General features: G+C 50.3%; 2 protein-coding genes across 2 annotated transcripts; both read right to left on the bottom strand.

Annotated features, from left to right (window-relative positions):
• Positions 1-881: 881 nt before the first annotated feature.
• IFRD1 (interferon related developmental regulator 1) lies at positions 882-16320 on the bottom strand. Its single transcript, XM_016198295.2, has 12 exons — positions 16139-16320; positions 12400-12504; positions 12208-12292; positions 11311-11435; positions 9771-9928; positions 8832-8882; positions 8575-8750; positions 8382-8490; positions 4975-5109; positions 3594-3722; positions 3159-3254; positions 882-1588 (listed from the first exon to the last, which is right to left on the bottom strand). The coding sequence occupies exons 1-12, from the start codon at positions 16227-16229 to the stop codon at positions 1499-1501; spliced, it is 1350 nt and encodes a 449-aa protein (XP_016053781.2). The 5' UTR covers positions 16230-16320; the 3' UTR covers positions 882-1498.
• LOC148092310 (uncharacterized) lies at positions 16273-16438 on the bottom strand. The gene has a single exon (XM_087821266.1). It carries the CDS (start codon positions 16426-16428, stop codon positions 16273-16275), a length of 156 nt encoding a protein of 51 aa, XP_087677392.1. The 5' UTR covers positions 16429-16438.
• Between the last annotated feature and the right edge of the window lie 1191 nt (positions 16439-17629).

Raw genomic sequence — 17629 nt, 5'->3', positions numbered from 1 at the left:
GCAGAGGAGACGGGAGAGCCCGCGAGCCAGAGGCGGCCCCAGACTGCCTGCCCCAGCCAAGGGTTGGGAGGTCTCCAGATCCCCAGGCTTTATAGTCCCACCTGCCATTGCTGGGGCCAGAGGGACACCAGCCGCCCCCGAAGCACACTGCGTGTCGAGCACCCGACGTTCGCTCCACCAAATTTGTTACATCCAATATTGCGTTTGGGCCCCACTCTACTTTTGGGGCAAAGGAGTGGCATTGTCTTAAGTTTCATCTCTACCCGAGGATGGGTTCAAAAGCACGTTATACCGGGAAGTCAGGCCCAATTTCTTAAAACATGAAAATGCTTGTGAGCTAGTATTTTAATTATCGTGTTTTAAAAACAGCCTCCACACTACCTGGTCTGTCGAAAGCCCTCCTTGCTTTGAAGAGGCAACGGACGGTCTGGTGTGGGGCGCTGGCTGGCTGCTCAGTCCTGGAACCTAACCACCCTGGGAAGTGTTAATCCTGCCCCCGGGGGGGTGGGGACTAAGCGGGTCCCCACGTCCAGGGTCCAGCCAGGTCCTGCACAGGCGGGAGGGTGCTTGACAGGTTGTGACTGGTCAGAGCACCGACCTCATTTTGGGCCGACGCCTGTGACTTCTGGAGATGCTGCTAGTGCGGTGTCATTTAAAGAGCTTAATAACAAACCCTGCCACACTGTCAGAACCCTTACACTTTTCATAGGGAAGGGCCACCTAGCAGCCGGTGTCGTCTTAGTTGGGAACCGGAATCCCCGTGATATAGTCACACTTTTCACCTATTTTCATGTTTGTCGTCTCCCTCCCTCCCCAACTTCATCATTTTGAACCCTGTACCTCAAACCCACAAATAATGTTTCTTCTATTAGGAAAGAAACTTTTAGTGTGAAAAGAATTTTATTTCAAAATAAAAGTACAGGTCTTACACAACAGGTGGAATTAGTGTCACTGCCCCCAGCAGTCAAGGCCAGCACCCTGCGATGCCAGAACTCCTGCGCGCCGGGCTGAGTTCCCTATGTTGATCCCAGCGACAAAATTAAAATCATCAGGTTCCATTTACAATGAAAAACATAGCAGCTTTTCCAGAAGAACCAGCTCCCAAAACTGTAACCAGAACTCGTTTGTCTAAGATCTTAAATTAAATACCTTGTAATATCTGTATCATTAAATCAGTATCTGACGACCACAGAATATTTCATCCTGGCTAATAGTTTTCTTATTGTGGAATACAATGTTTTTGCTTTCTTCATAAATAGAAATGATCTAACATTACAAACATCTTATTCATGGTTTACTGACAATATTTACAGAGGATATTCAATAATCAGAACTCACTATTTGCAATACTATACATTAAATTACAAGTAACACAACCCCTGCTACAAAAGCAATCTGTGTTGACCCGAGATAAAAACTGTCTACAGAGTTTAAATATCTTAGAAATTACAAAAGGAAAAAACTGGAAATGAGGAAGTAGTCTTCAAATGCAGAAAATCTAGAAGAATTCTCCAACATCTGTTCTCTTATCTCGACATTTGCTTCGAGCTTTTGTTCGGGCTTTGAAGGCTGCAGAATTATATAAATGCTGAAATGGAGAAAGGAAAACACTGTGACCCACAAAGGCTTAGGAGGTCTCACAAAATTTTAAAAAATTGAATACAAATGGCAAGGGAGAGAAACAAACTAATTTGACTCTGTAAATATTTTACATGTTTATAAAACGCACACATTCAAAACGAACAAGGGGGAAATTAGCACACATGATAGTTAGTGGGTATCTCTATTAAGAAAATTCCAGTGAAAAAAGTAAAAATAAAAAAGGGGCATCAACATCGATCAAAGAAATGTCAAATCATGAACTCATGTGGAAAATATTCCAACCATGCTGTCAATTACAAAAAATACGACGAAGTTCTATTTTAATGCCAGTTAAACTAACTAGCTCCTTAAACTATAAGATCCCAGGCGGTCAAGTGTGCAGTAGCTACGGCTCTCACTCCCTGCTGGGAACAACTGAGAAGGACAGGACGACTCGGGAAGGGGCCTGGCGATGCGCACCAAAGTATTTATTAAAAACCCAACAATCGATGTAGCCATAAAAATGGTTAAATTTAAAATTCTATAAAAATATCATAAGTGCTTCACACCTACTAGGACGGCAAATTTAAAGGGGGTCACGAGCGTTGTTGGTAAGGATGTGGAGGCAGGAACCCTCACAGGGCGGTGAGACTGTGAAAGAGGGCAGCGCTACGAACAAGATGCCTTAAAACGTTACACACAGAGCAACCATAAGGCCCAGCGATTCCACTCCTAAGCACGTCCCCAAGAGCACTGAGAACAGCTACTCTAACAAAAACCCGCACACAAGTGCTCACAGCACCATCCACAGGGGACAGTGCAAACAGGCCAAATTCCACCAGTTGCTCCATGGATACACACGGGTGTGTCCGTACAATGGAATACTACTCAGCCAGCAAAAGGACTGAAGCACGGACACCTGCTACAACACGGGTGGACCTGAGCAGCGTGATCTAGGTGAAGAGAGCCAGGCAGGACACGAAACACCCAAAACAAGTAAGTCCATAGGGCAGAAGGCACACTAGTGGTTACCAGCGGCCGGAAAAGGCGAGGGGGCGGAGGGTGAATGCTTCATGGTTCTAAGTCTCCTCTTGAGGTGAAAACATCTGGAACTGGACAGAGGAGGCGGCTGTGCAACACTGTGAGTACACTAAATGCCCTGAATCTCCACTTTCAAATAGTTTATGCTCTGTTATGTGAATTTTACCCCAGTAAAAATAAGAAATTTTAAAATGTTAAAATGAAATGAATTCCTCGTTCATGACTCTCTCTGAGCTCAGTTTCATTTGTAAAATGAGCCTAGTACTTGCTCAGTTATCTGATACCAAAGAAGCACTGTGTTAATATTCTTAAATATAGAAACTTCATAGAGTAAGAGATGGAAATGAAAATAATCCCTATGCTGAGAGAGCTGGGTGTGGGCTGGAAGTCTGCATGTGGGCCCCTCTGGGTAGAGCCGGTCCAGGTGCGTCAGGAAGAACCAAAGCCCGGCCCAGCCGAGCCCGGCGCCGCAGGACACAGCCTGGCCGCGCTGCGTGGGGCCCTGGGGTCTGATGAAAACAAGAGGTAAGACGCACCCTTTCAAAGCGGGAGACCTTCATCGTTTTGAGCGTCGCGGTGTCGAGCATCACGGGGGGGCCAAGTTCAAACACGTGGCGGAGGAACTCATTCGACTTCGGGAGAGAAAAGGGGAGGAGGCTCAGTTAAACATCAGCGTTTTACTACAGAAAGTGGAATCTGACGGACACAAGTGACGCGGGGCGTAAACGTGGATCCCGACTGTTCTCCCTGAGACACTGTTCCCGAGGCCTTGGACCGAGGGAGCTGCGCCCGCTGTTTCCACACAAGGCATCAACGTGCGCGCCCAGGGGACACCGGGCACAGCCAAGAGGATACTGTCACCTTCAGAAGCGGGCTTTCTGTTTGCACGGTGCTGACGCCGTGTTCATGCAGCTCCCCGCACAGCCGGGGGGGCCACGCCCGAAACCGCCCCTCCTTTCGAGGCGCCTCACCTGCAGGTGGTACTGCATCCCCGACCCCAGGACCTCCTTAAACGTGTCGTAGGTATGTTTCTTGACCCAGCAATCGATATACATGCGCTCAGGACCAAATTTAACAGTTTCTGTTGGGAAATCCCGGTCCTAGACAACAGAAAAACCACAATTATAAGAGAAAATAAAAGGCTGAAGAGATCCTACATAAACAGTCTCTAGACAGACTGCGCACCTAGAAGTGAGTGAAGGAGACGGTCTGGACTGAGGCCTCTGTCCCCAAGACGTGCAGACTTGGAAGCACCCCCCCCAGGAGGGCACCACTTCTCCAGTTGTGAGAGATGAAGGCACAGCTCAGTGTGGATAAACATTCAGTCTCACACTGAGGCTCGATCCACGTTTACGAAGTGGAGGACTCACTACAAAATCGTAACCACAAAAACCGACCGAAAAGCACAACAGCTGGTCACATCTCCAATCACTGGTCTCGCTACCGACTCAAAAGGTGACTCAGTACAACACCCAGCCCCAAGCGCTGAGACCACAGAGCAGAGCGAGCTGCGTTGTTGTGGAAGTTTTTAATTTTCAACAGCACTAAACAGAGTTGAAGAAAAAGTGAAGTATCTGTATTGGCCAGGACATCCAGGACATACCCCGTTTCTGTGGTCACGACTTTCTGAGCAACTACAAACCATTCCCGTCTTTGGAGCCTGCGGCCACAGGGCTCCAACGCGGGGATAGTCCCGATAGTCAGGGAGCAGCTGGCTTCACGCGGGGATGCAGCCACACTAGCTAGAGTAGGACGAGTTTTTAGATGGACGTCTGCTCAAGTTAGCCTTTTTTTTTAGATTCTAAAACCCGGAGTAAATATCATTAACCCAAAAGGTAGACCCCAGAGGATCTCTATGCTAATTTAAACCCTAGGTTTTACTTTTTCAGACACAGATTAAAGGGAAGACAGTAGCTCAGCAGGCTACGTATGAGAATCACTGGAACCCTCACATCTGCGTGTAACTCCCATTCCAATTTCACAGGCAGGTCAGGCTCAACGACCCTTTGGTGATGTACTTAGTGCAAGAACGGCCCTTTATATCCAAGAGATACTTGAGATAGGAATAACTTACTATTCACAGAAAACTCTACACCAAGTATGCTTGGGCTAAGCACCTTGCTTACGTGAAGGCCAAGCACAGCAGTGAAATACATTTCCATCACTATGACAATTTAATATTTTAAACCCAATAAAAGAATACCTTCACACATCAGAATTAAGTTTGTGTTTGTTGAAAAAATAGCAGCTTTCATTTCTGTTGTTAAAAACCCGCTCAGTATTAAAATGAGAAAATGATTTTGGTCAAGGGTGAAGTCTGGCCTGAAGCTCCGACGGCTCTCAGGGGCTCACCTCCACGGCCCGCAGGACGTCTCTGAACACCGACCGCTGCTTTCTCTTGTCCACTTTGGCCCGGTGCTTATTTCCGTCGGTGGCCAAGGCCCTAAGCATTTCAGTCAGCGACTCCATGTCTTCATAAAGAAAGTCCTGGTGAGGAAAAGTTTGGTTTCGTCTGTCCCTGGTTTCCTTCCCCCCAATGTCTTCTAGCGCCAACCAGGACAGTCCGCCATGGAAGACACCCGGCAGCGTTGCCCAGACAACACAAATCCCCAAGCTGCCTCACTGATCTTGGCAGCATAAACCTATTTTTATTCCCCTGCAGAATTTAACCCGGAAATCCTCACCACACGGGGACCCACTCCCACGAAACGAGCATCCCCTTCCAAGCACATCCAGGTGCACTCGAGAAACACTGTGCCCCTGCTGTGGTCAGGACGGCCCGGGCTTTCAAATTCAGCAGGTCAGGGGCGCGTGGGTCGATTCCTCTCCTACCCTTCGCTCCCCAGGGCCCCATACACGTTCCCAGACCCAACTGGTCTCACTCCAGTGCACGCTCTGTGATGCCCTCGCAATAGCTCATCTACGATGCACCGGCCATAGTTCAAACCAGCAGCGAAGCACTTACACCACAGGCACAACTCAAGTGGCACATTATTTAAGGTAAGAAGATATTTTATCGCATTTGGACGGAGGCCACAGAATGACCACTATTTGCTGTCGCTCTGAGTTGACTGGGGGCTTCTTTGTACCAGTTTGAGTGGCTACACTCTTATGAAGTCTCTACTTCGGGCGTTTTTATTCCCTTGCTACATTTTACAACATTAAAAACTAAATGATGATTCAGTTATTCAGCCGATCAACCTCCAGTTCAGGACTGTATTTTCTGCTTTAGTGGTAATAACCATTTAGCTTATCCTATTAAAATAAGCAGCTCTTATTCTGGGCATTCTTCAAACTAAACATATAGCTGTTTAATCTTGAAAAGTATGTGATTTCTTTTACCATCTCAAATGAGAAAGATTGTTATGCTGGAGGAAAATGAGCTTGAAATGAACACAAGAGACGTTCTAACCAGTAAGTACACGAATACTGTCCTATTGTCGATACTTCAGAGATGGAATGTTATCAACTCTTCCAACAAATGTTTTCCTGAGATGCTCCACCTCAGCCTCCCAGGTCTGAGTTAGCTGGAGACAACGCCCATGAAGATCGTATCTAGAAAAGCAAGTACCTAAGCAGATGAGACACTGAAGCAGATCAGTTACACTCATCTCTGTATTTAAATTCCAATAGGTCTGACTCCATCCTAACATTCAGGCACTGGCAGTTTTCTACTCATTTCATCGTCCACTTGTCTTTTTATAGTATTCTCAAAAAAATGTATGGAAGATTTTAAAACATATGAAAGAAAAAACCAACAATTTAAAAAACTACGCATCCCCTGAATCTGTTCTAAGAACTAGGCAGTGGATCGCCTTTTTCTACGATGGATCCCAGGCAGATCCATCACTGGTAGATACCCTAGTTAGTAACAGCGCAAAACACTTATGTCAGCAAGAGGCTCTGAGTGACTCCACACCACACGTCGCTACGAGGACCCTCCTTTAAATCACCCTGCGAGATCAACACCTGGTTCGATTGTTAAACACCCCCATAGCTACCCATCTCCACCCATTCGCTTCCTGCAGAAAGCTCATTTCTTTAACAAAGAGCAAGCAAATACTCAGCTGTATTTATAAGCCAGTTCATTTCTGTCCTTGACAAGGACCTGGGTCCATGAAACACTCCTGGCTCTCTCTCATGACTTACTAAGCCAGGGAACAGGAGATACGTAGGTGGGAATATATGCTTACACAAATTTAAGTAAACATATTCAACACCTATAATTTAAATTGCATTATGAGTTCACTCATAATGCATCACTGTTAAGATACATTTCAAGAGAAAAAGAGATGACCATTTCTAGCCAGTAGAGGAATGAAAGGTTAAACACTGGGACTCTCATTTCTGTGCCTTGAGGTTAAGGAGCCATTAACTCGTTCCGTAAAATTAAATTGATCACTGGGCTTGAGTTCAGTTTCTCACATAAAGAGATCAGCTACTGATGGCATCAACAACTTCCTTTTCATTCCTACCTGCTCTGCTTCAAAAAAAAGAGGGGGAAGGTGGTGCTGGGAAAAGACACTTCCCAGGGAGAAGTTTTCAGTTTTCGAGCCTAAACACAGGCCCAGAGCAAGGGCGCACCCTAGTGGACGCTACTCACTGTCACATCATTGAGCTGCAGAGGTTTCATTCTGGAAACAGTCTTTCTCCTTAAATTAACAAGACCTAGTAAGTAACTCAAGATTCCTAACAGAGGTCACAATCAGGGTGACCAAATGTCCCGAAAGCCTGAGACGAGGGTGTCCTTAGAGCACAGGACTATGGGTGCTAAAGTGGACACCACCAGGACAGCGGGCAGCCTGTCACAGACTCACACACTTCCGGGCTGGCTGTGGAAACGAGCACCCACGAGTGATGGTGCGGGGAGACTGCAAAGCACAGGGCCCAGTCTAAAGGGCCATCTTTAGCCCGAGCAGCGTGGCTCAGCGGTTGAGCATCCATCTAGGATCCAGGAGATCGAGGTTCGATTCCCGGTCAGGGCATAGGCCCGGGTTGTGGGCTCCATCCCCAGTCGGGGGCGTGCAGGACGTGGCCGATCAATGACTCTCTCATCACTGATGTTTCTCTTTCTCTCCCTCTCCCTTCCTCTCTGAAATTAAAAAAAATAAAGTGCCACCTTTAGTAAAACAGTGACTAAACTCATCTGATCCCAAACCTATGCTGTCTTAATAGATCACACATCTAACATTTATGGTGAAGCATCTGCGCCTGAGTCACCTCAATGTGCCACATCTGAACCATCTCGCAGCCTCCAGGCTGCAGCAAACATGATGCTCCCGTGAATAGATGGCGCTGCTGAACCTGTTTTGCTCTACCAACCCCACTGGCTTCAGTTATTATTTATTCTTCTTTATTTAAATCCTTGTCTGAGGATATTTCTTCCACTACTTTTCGGAAAGAGTAAAAGGGAGAGAGAGGGAAACATGGATGTGAGAGAGACACATCGATTAGTTGCCTCCCACATATGCCCTGGCCAGGGCCAGGGATCAAGCCTGCAACCCAGGTGCGTGCCCGTCACTGGGAATCGAACCCGGAACCCTTCAGTCTGTTGGCCGACGCTCTAACCACTGAGAAAAACCAGCAAGGGCTGGTTTTGGTTTTTAAAAGAACTACATTGCTGCTGCCAAAAAGCAGGTGCTCGGTCACCAGGTCTCAAGCTGGCCAGGCTCCAGGTCCCACCCGTGCTGCACTGTGAGGGTGACGAGAGGAGACAACGTCCCTGTGACCACTCGTCCCTGTGACCACAGGATACTCACACTCTCCATCCCTCGGGCCAATTCAAACAGAAGCGCCAATGACTCCCCAGCGGCTATTCTCATGTTCACGTCGTCGGAAGACAGGAGGCTTGGAAGCTTATGGAAGTGCCTGGAAGACAGTAGTTATTACTTGTGTGAACACACATAAAGATGTCGATCAATGCTTTTATAAAACATGAAATTGAAAACACACATCTCCAGCTTTTTCTTCAGCTCATTGATGGGGCATATGGTCAGCAACAGCGTCCACGCGAGGAGCGAGCTGATGTAGAGCACTGTACTGGGGGAGCTGCCGATGACGCTAGTGTCTTTTTCTTTGTAGGACTTTGAGAAGATACTCTCCAAACACTCCAGAGTTGAAAACAGCTCCTAATGCGTAAGAACAAGACGTAGGATGAGCATCTTAAATTAGGAATGGGAAGGTAACTACAGTCAAAGGCCTCTACTCACAGTGATGTCATCCGTGGCAATAAAACTGCAAACACCAAAGCATGTTGCACACTAAAAAAATAAAAAACACACAGACATTAATGTTTGTCATCTTATTAATTCTACAGCTTCCTGCTGTTGTAACTCAATGTGAAAATTTTCTCAACTGCACGACTACACTGGGTTCCAAGCACAGTATTAAAAAGAGAGGAGACTGCAGGTCAAGAGCTAAGGGAAGGGGCGGATTTCGGCCCAAACTCTGCTACCAAACTCGGAGACGACATCAGAAGGTTACCGCGTGTCTCTCGGCCGGCCTGCGCTCACCTAGCAGATCACTGCAAACTTCAGCTCCACCTCGAGGCAGAGACGAAGCTCCGACGTTTGGGATAAAGAACACTATCTCCCTGTTAAAAGTCTTCAACACGTTAAGCTTGCTACAGGTTTTTTAAATCACTTATATTCATTTGTTTTAATGTAGAGTCCACTATGAAACTTCCAAAAAAATTTAGCTTCCAAAATATAAGCAGCCAGGAGCAGAAATCTCATCAAACTTAAATAATCATCCTTAAACTTCTTACCTAGAGAAGCACTTCATTCAGATTTTACTTATTTTGGAACATGTTGAAAAGAGGGTGGGAATCCTATAATTGCCTTTTGTTGGGAAAAAGGGGGCGAAAGTGAGTACAGGACATCACCAAGGTGCAGCTCACCCAGTACAATGACTCAATACGGCCTCTACAGACAGTCTGCTGGCGACACACACGGGCACCAACCCTGGGAGCGCGGCTCCGACCAGGCGGCCACGTGAACAGTGCTCGGCACCCGTGAGGTTTCATCACGCGCCCCGTCGCTGGCCCCCCCAGGCCGTCCCAGGATCTCTAACCCTACGCCTGCCCTGTCACCATCCGCATGCCCGGGTGTGCGGCCCGGACAGACCAACACATTCAAAGCCCGACTGACCGCCTGCCGCGCCTGGGTGCTGGCCGCTGCGTCGCAGATGACTTTCCTCAGGACGGGTCCGAGGGTCTTCAAAACCTCCTCGCTCTCAATGCCGGGGCCCAGCTGAACGCACAGCACGGACGCCAGGGCGGCCGCCGCACGCTGCTCGTCGCTTTTACCTGTGAGGAGGCCGGGGGCAGCTGTGGCGGGGACTCGAAACCCCGGCAGAGCTGGAGCTGGATGCAGACCCTGCTCCTCAGCCGCCCGGGCCCACCTCATCGCTCTTGTGCCCGAACCAACCCTCCTCGGTAAAGTGCAGATCGACGGGGACCTCAAGGGAGCAGGGAGGCGGCGCCCAGCTCAGAAAACGGGGCGCTGCCAGCGGACGAGCGACGCGCGGTCCCCAGGCCCCCGCCAGACCGGAGCCCCGGCGCCACTCCCCCCAGCCCAGGGGCAAACCAACCTCCAGGGCCCAGCGAGGGGGAATGAAGCATCCTTTGAAAGCGCGGAGACACGTTAGTATAAAGGTAAATGGGAATTAACTCTTTCGAGAACTGCATGCGCTGAAGGACTTGGGCACATTCTGAACTTAAGTTGTGACATTATGATCAATTAAAAATGTATAAAATGTGCAGGACGGAATGGAATTTTTAAAGGTCACCTAGCCCAACCACCTTACAGGAGCCAGTTTCCACGGAAACACCTTTAACAAAGCCACTGCAGCCCCTCAGGAAAGGTGGCTCTGCTATGAGAGACGCACCAACAAGCTCCACAGCCTGGGCCAGTCTCCGCCCGGCTTCGCGCTGCACAGTGAGCGCCGGGCTCAGCAAGGCCAAGGTCACCTGAGGCGCAGGGACGGTAAGGGCATAAAGCGAATCTCATTCGATTTAAAGGGACGTGTGCTTCCTACACGGTTAGTGCCAGAAATATTCTGTTAATGAAGTCATAATAATAGAAGGCAATTCTTTTCAAAATGTTCTTACTTGGCAAAATAATTAAGGTGGCAGCTCCAAATCTTTTAAATTGTGGTGGCTCCTAAAACGGAAAAGTCTGGTAATACCAGACTTAATCTTTAAGGCCTTTCTTTTGTCTTGAAAGTCCTACTACTGTAACAATAAGAATCCCAGAATCTCTATTATAAAGTTCTAGAATTAAAATATTCCGAGGGACAATCTAAAAATGTCAGCCACAGGTATGATTGTTTTAAATAAGTACAAGGGGAAATGAGCTAGAAAATTATGACACTTTTTCAATTTCAGAAAAATGGAGACTGGATTTTTTAATACTAGCTTTTGTTGACATCTCATACCCATGACAGCGGCCACCCCCTGGTCTGACACAACGAAGGGTGACAGTCACCCCGTCCTTCCTGGTTTCAAGCTGTTTACCACAGAGAGAAGCCTCTAATGAGCCTGGCCTCGAGTTTCACTAGCCCGGCGCCTCCCTGGCCGGTTACAGGTGTAAGGGGAAGCCAGTCATCGGTGCTGTTAACAAACGGCACCGCAAAGGGAGCACGTGCCTCGCGAGTCCCGAGCCTGCAGCTCGAACGTGGGGACGGTACCTTTCTTCAGGCAGCGCTCAATGCTGTCGGTCAGGGTCATCCTTCTTTCCAGGATGAATTCAGAGAGCAGTTTGGAAGCCAGTGCGTTTTTAAGACCTTCCAGAGCCGCCTGCCTGGTCTTCGCACTGTTGAAAACACAATGTAGGAGAAGGAAGACCGGTTGGAGTGCACTGTCAATGGCTGTTAAAAACTTAGCTCATTTCCCCTTTCATGTTTCTCTGCTTAGAGATTTAAAAAATCTATTTGTCAGTGAGCAAAAACATTTTAAATAATATCATTTTCATCTACAACTCACCTTATTACACAGACTTTAAGCTACTTTATATCACAGAAGGTTTCCGTTTATGGTTTACAGCCACAACTTTAAATGACTGCACAGTACTCCATGGTTTCAATAGGCAAGACAGTTCCCCTCTAGTACCATATAACATGTCACAGGAAGACCCTCTACATTTAAAGTAAACTCACATTTCTTTAACACCACAAGTCTAGAGTTCCTGTTTCATCATCTGGGCATTTTAATCTATTTGTTTTAAGTGAGTCCCAGGGCTACTGGGAAGAAGACGACTTATTTTTGATATTTCTCACGTCCATAACAAAGCTGCTGAACAAGAGGCAAGGGAAGCTTAGGTGTCCTTCCTAGCTGAAATTAACCTTTAACTCCACAAGGCCACCTTGGCTACAGCCAAACGCAGCCCCTGCTATTCCGCTAGAACAACGCCTAACCTGGGCCCACCAATCTGAATTCTAAGGCATGTTTCTATTCACATCCAAAGTCCAAAGAAACAAGAAACATTTAAACATCCAAAGTAAACAAATCAGGCTTTTAAAAAACCACATTGTTGAGTCAGAACTGCGCACGTGGCACAGGGAAGGCGCAGAGCGTGCGCGGCCCACCTCTTGTCCAGGGTCAGGTCAATGAGCCCCTTCAGCCTGTACTCCAGGTCCTCCTGCGTCCCCTCCTCGTCAAGGGCCTCTGGTCCTAGGACAACAGCAACCAATGACCCTTGTCACTCGGGTGGGGGGGGCAGCACCCATCCGCCTCGCTCCCAGACAACTCCCCCTCCCCAACAGAGGGAGGCGGCCTACCGTCCTCGACGAGGCTGGGGGGGTCGCTGTCGCCGCTGCAGTGGCTCATGGTCTCGATGGAGGCATCCTCGTCGCTGAAGGGCTGGACGCTCCGGCGCTGGCCCCCTGCGGGCGGGGGAGGCAGGGTCAGTGGCAGCCAGGGTGCCAGCGTCTAACTTGGGAATCTCAGTATTTACTTAGGAGAAACGCAGTCATAAAAACCCAGCACTTATTTAAGAAGACAGAGGATTATATTATAAAAGACCACACAAAAATGTCTAAAATAATTCACCTACGATGTCCTTGAGAGCATCAACAATTCACAGCACCCATCACCTTCAGAAACACACCCACCCCGACGGCAGCTCCCGTTCCCAGAGCGGGGATGCAGGGGGAAGGTGCACTGCCGAGCCCCGGCTTCCCGTCGGGGACAACGGGCACAGGCCCAGAGACAAAGACGACGCCACAGGTCAGCGCAAGACAAGACAAACGTGTTTTCCAGCAAGCACGGCTGGGCTCAGGAAGCTCAGGGAATGGGCCGGGATTTAGGCTGCACGTGTCGCATGTGAAGGGAATTTAAGGAGTTACAGGGTGGCAGTTTTATAGATAACTTGAAATGAGAAGGGAAAAAAGGCTTAAAATGTGAGTTTTGGTATGTGACACAGCCTATTAAATTACCTGTAAAAGAAAGGGTCTAACCATTAGCAACAATTTAAAAGTATCAGTGCTATTACTAAAAAAGAAAATCTTTTAAAAACTAGAACCATTCTGTCAACTTCATTAACCTAAGTAATAAACCTGTATTCCTGCCCAGTATCATTCTAGTCTCTGTTTCCTGTAGGAATTTCCTATTAACAACAGGATTGCCCAGTCATGAATTACATCGAGCACTGAATTCAAACAAGTCCCAAATTCTGGCCAAAAGTGACCTGATTTACCTCTGAGCACGTTTCCTTATAAGTGAAATTGAAGATTTCCAAATATCACTACGTCCCTATATTCAAGAAATCTGTATCATTTGTACCTAAGATAAGTTTTTTAAAAATCCTCTAAGATTAAGTCTGTTGCTGCTGGGTTGTTCATTTTAAAACAGAGGTTGTTTTTTTTTTTTTTAAAAAAAAATCAAAACCGAAGAGAACTTAGCAGGTTTTCGTATCAGCAAAGGAAGCGAGCAGCCTTCAAATGCACTTTCTGTCCCAAAGGGAAGGACCTGTGCCAATCGAAGTCATAGAGCACAGAAAACAAGCAGTGAAGCCAAGACCCCAAACTTCTTAACCAGAGTGCTCAGCACAAGAACCAGCCAACCAAGACCCGTGACGTCACCGTTTGTCTCCACTTGTTTCATGACCTGAAGTCATGGCAACGGCTGAGTCACCCGATTAACTTTTACTAACATTTATTCACCCGTTTACAATTTTTATATTCAGCCTATTTCTAAACTGTCAAGAAGACTATTCCTAGACAGATTTACTCGGCTCCCTTCTCTAAGTTTCAGTGATTTCCTAAAATGTAAAAGGATTAAAAAAAAAAAAAAAAAAAAAAAGAACCCTGTATGAACGCCTTACATCCACGTCAGAATCCTGCACCTCACGACCCTACGTGCCATCGATGAGGTGGAGGAACCCTGGACACCAGGTCCATATTTCTTAGAGGGCTCACTTACTAACAAGGCCCTGATCTTCCCTAAAAAACGCTCTCTTCGAATTAACTGCTATTCCAAGTATGCACACCTGTACAAGAGGTCAACTTCATCAGCTTCCTGGAGCCCTCCACTCACAAAATAATCTAAATAGAAAACCCATTAAAGTAACAGAAGCTGGTTATCTTCTGGTTGTACATGTGAAGATCTCATCTGAACCCCATTTCTTTCAGATGTCATTTAAAAAGACCAATAAGGTAAGCGGCTTTTAGGTACAAGTGTCTGACAACTTTCCATCTCTTCTACTCAACTATTATTTATTCATTTACTTACTGAATGAGTAGTACATTCACATGGAACCAAATCAAGGTTTTAAAAAAGTAAATCTCACCCACACCCCACTCTCAGGGGCAGAGTTAGCAAGTTCCAGCGCAAACTTCCAGATATCCCAAGCACACAGCTTTATAAACTAATCAAAGCCTTTTCCAATTTCTTATACGTGCTAACATACGCTGTTTATGGACACCTTTCCAACTGAAAGCAATGGAAAGGGCAGCAGCAGTAAGACTGGTTATTCTGTTAAGTCCCAGGAAGGAAGGAGGCCCAACAGGAAGCTCCAAGGGGACGAAGGCTTGTTTGTCATCAAGGAGCCATTAGCAACATCACAATGTCCAAATGGCTTCGGCCTGCTGCTCCTTCCTTATTTGTTTCATCAACAAAAGGCAAACTTAAAGACTAACATTAATAAGGCCCTGCTAGACAGAATGAAATGCTTGTTTCAGACCAAGTGCAGAGAGGTAAAGAGGTGTCTCAGTTCACAGAGCAACCAGATGCCACAACAAAATATTTTATTTTACCCTGTGATGATCAGGAACGAACTTCAGGGACAAGAGCGTCCGATCCAAATAAAGAGCGAGAGAAAGAAAAGAAAACAGCACTGCATTTATAATAACCCATTCCTATTGTCAACCATTAAATGTTTCGTACATGATCACAATCTTTCACGCTGATCCTACAGGGAAACTTTTAAAAAGCCGGTTTCCAAACGTCTCTGACAAGAAAACTGGCTACTTCCTAATGAACGGAGTATCCTTCTGAGGATCAGTGGCAACAGTGTTGACAAATATCTAATAACTAGAAGCACTTCCGAGGCGACAGTCGGAGGCGACCCCAATGCTGAACTTCAAAATCTCAAAAGAACCATGACTGAGATGCTTTTGCCCAGTTTGCTTCATGTTCGGTATGAGTTTGGTGTCTCGTGGAGGTGTCTGCTTCGGGTCCTTTTGTCTTAACTGTGTCACTAGCAGCAGAGACTCATGAACTCAGTCAGGCACCTACCCACCCTGGAAAACCTTCAACTTGGCAGCGAGGACACAGAAACACTCAACTTTGGGCCAAGTGCAACCTGAGCTCCCGCCACCTCCTGCCCCGGGCTGAGAGAGCCCACGGCACGGAGAGCGCGTGGTGTCTGCCCCGGGGACCGGGAGGCCGCCTCCCCGGTGGCCGTGGAGCGGGGGCCCGGGGATTTCTGCGGGCGCCAGGCAGGGGTCGGACCAAACCTGGGCTGGGACAGCGGCCCCCGGGCTCCAGCGCCTCGGGCCCCGCGGGTGGGCACGCGGGTGCCACCTGGGCGCCGCTGCGTCACGCCCGCCCCGCGGCGCGAGGCCCGGCCGCGTGACCCCGGAGCGCGTCCAAGCCCGGCGGACGTTTGGCATCGCCGACAACTCCACGCTGGAGCAGGCGGCCAGGAGACCGGTGACAGCAGGGGCGCCACTCCCAGCTCTGCCCACCCTCCAGCGCAGGCCCTGGCCTCTGAGGACAGTCACCCCCCCGGCCAGCGCCGCGAAACCCCGACCCCAGCCCGCTCTCGGGCCCCAGGACCCATCCGCCCCTCCCCGCCCCCACCGCCTGCGCCCGGGAGTGCGGCTCGCACGCCAGCCCCAAATCGCGCGAGGGGCGCCCCAGAGCACACTGGGAGCTGTAGTTCGCCAGCCTCGCCCAGCGCCCGGCAGACCCGCACGTCGGGAGAGAGAGGACTACAACTCCCAGCGTGCCCCAGGCGGAAAGACCCGCCAACCCGGCCGGCAACCGGGACGCCGGCGGCGGGGATGGCCGCTTTACCTGCTGTCGCCGCTGTCGCTGAAGCTGTCCCTGCGCCGCCGCCACCACTGCCACCGCGGTGGGCAGTGTTCCGCTTCTTATTCTTCGGCATCGTGGGACGCCCGGTGCCGCCTAGACTCGGAGCTCAACGAGGATCAGCCAATGGAGCTGCACTTTTTACTCGAGCGTCGGTGCGGCGGGCGGCTGAGCGGCGAGGCTTCGGCTAACAGGGGCGAGGAGCGGCGTGGGTGAGAGCGGGCGATGGCGGCTGCAGAAATCCCCGTGAAGAGCTGCGATCGGAAACGATACATGTTTCTCTCTAGCGCGGGAGCTAAGGCGGGGCGGACGGGGCCACGACGCCTTAAGTAGCAAGACCGCCGCCTGTTGTCACCACCTGTGGGCGGGGCTCTAGCTCTCACTAGCCAATCCCCGTGCCTCTCGCTTCCGACGCCCCACTGGCGCCCCAGCTCGACGCGGACTACCAATCCCATGCTGCACCTGTCCCGCGGCGCCCCGAGAGCCAGTCTTCTCTGCCGCACTGGACTCTGGGAAATGTAGTGCTCCCGAGGGGGAGGGACGTCCCCTTCCCGGCTCCTCCCAACGGGCTTCTCCGCGCCCCCGCTCGCTCCTCGGGGCCCCGCCCCTGCTTCCGGCCTGGCCTGGAAAGGACTCGTGCCCGCCGCGGTGACGGGGGCGGGGCGTGCGTGATGACGACAGCCGGCCGCCCGCCGGAGCTACGCCGCCCGCCGGCCCGTCCGCCCCGCCGCCGGGCATCTGCTCGCTCCCCTCCCCTCCCCGGCGGCCAGGCCCGCCCGGGGCCGTTTCCGAGGGTGTCAGAATCAGGTTAGCGGGCGCCAGTGCCTCCCCGGGCTGCGGTTCAGGCTCCGCGCCCCAGAAGGGCGCGTTCCCCCCGCCCAGCCGCGCCGGTCGCGCCCTGCGCGTTAGACCAGAAAGACCCGGCCCGTGGGCCGCGCTCCACCCGCCGCGCTGGGGTCGGTCGGGGCCGGGCTCCGGGAGCGTCACAGCCGGTCCCACCTTCGGGAACTGCGGACGCCGACCTCCGCCGTGTGTGCTTTGCCCCACCCCCACCCCCACCCCGGGGTGCTCCCGGACCCGCCTCCCCCGCCGCGGTTTAGGACCCGCCTCTGCCTTCGTGCTGTCAGGGCCCCGAAACACGAGCCGCCTGACTCAGCGCGGGGGGGGGGGGGTACTCGCCCCCACGCACCTGCCCCCTGAGTTCCTCCCGCATTTTCTGTGCATTGCGCCCCAAGCTCCCGGGGCCCCCAGCCCTCTCCTGTCTTCCCCGCGTGCGTTCCCGGCAGGGCTGTTGTCGCCCGGGTCCCAGTCGGACTCTGGCTCACACGGGGCCCCCTCTGGGCTGAGCACCTCCCACCCCGACCCCACGCACAGAGCAAGCCGTTTGGTACTAAGGCTCCTCGAGGGCTGTTCTCCAGCCGCACGTGGCCTCGGGGGGGCCTGGCCATTTTAAGGGACCTCCGAGCTACGTCACCC

Source organism: Miniopterus natalensis, chromosome 10 (assembly GCF_054644295.1).
Source record: "Miniopterus natalensis isolate mMinNat1 chromosome 10, mMinNat1.hap1, whole genome shotgun sequence".
Lineage (NCBI taxonomy): Eukaryota > Metazoa > Chordata > Mammalia > Chiroptera > Miniopteridae > Miniopterus > Miniopterus natalensis.
The sequence above is the reverse complement of the archived record's forward strand: the minus strand, read 5'-3'. Positions and strand labels throughout refer to the sequence as shown.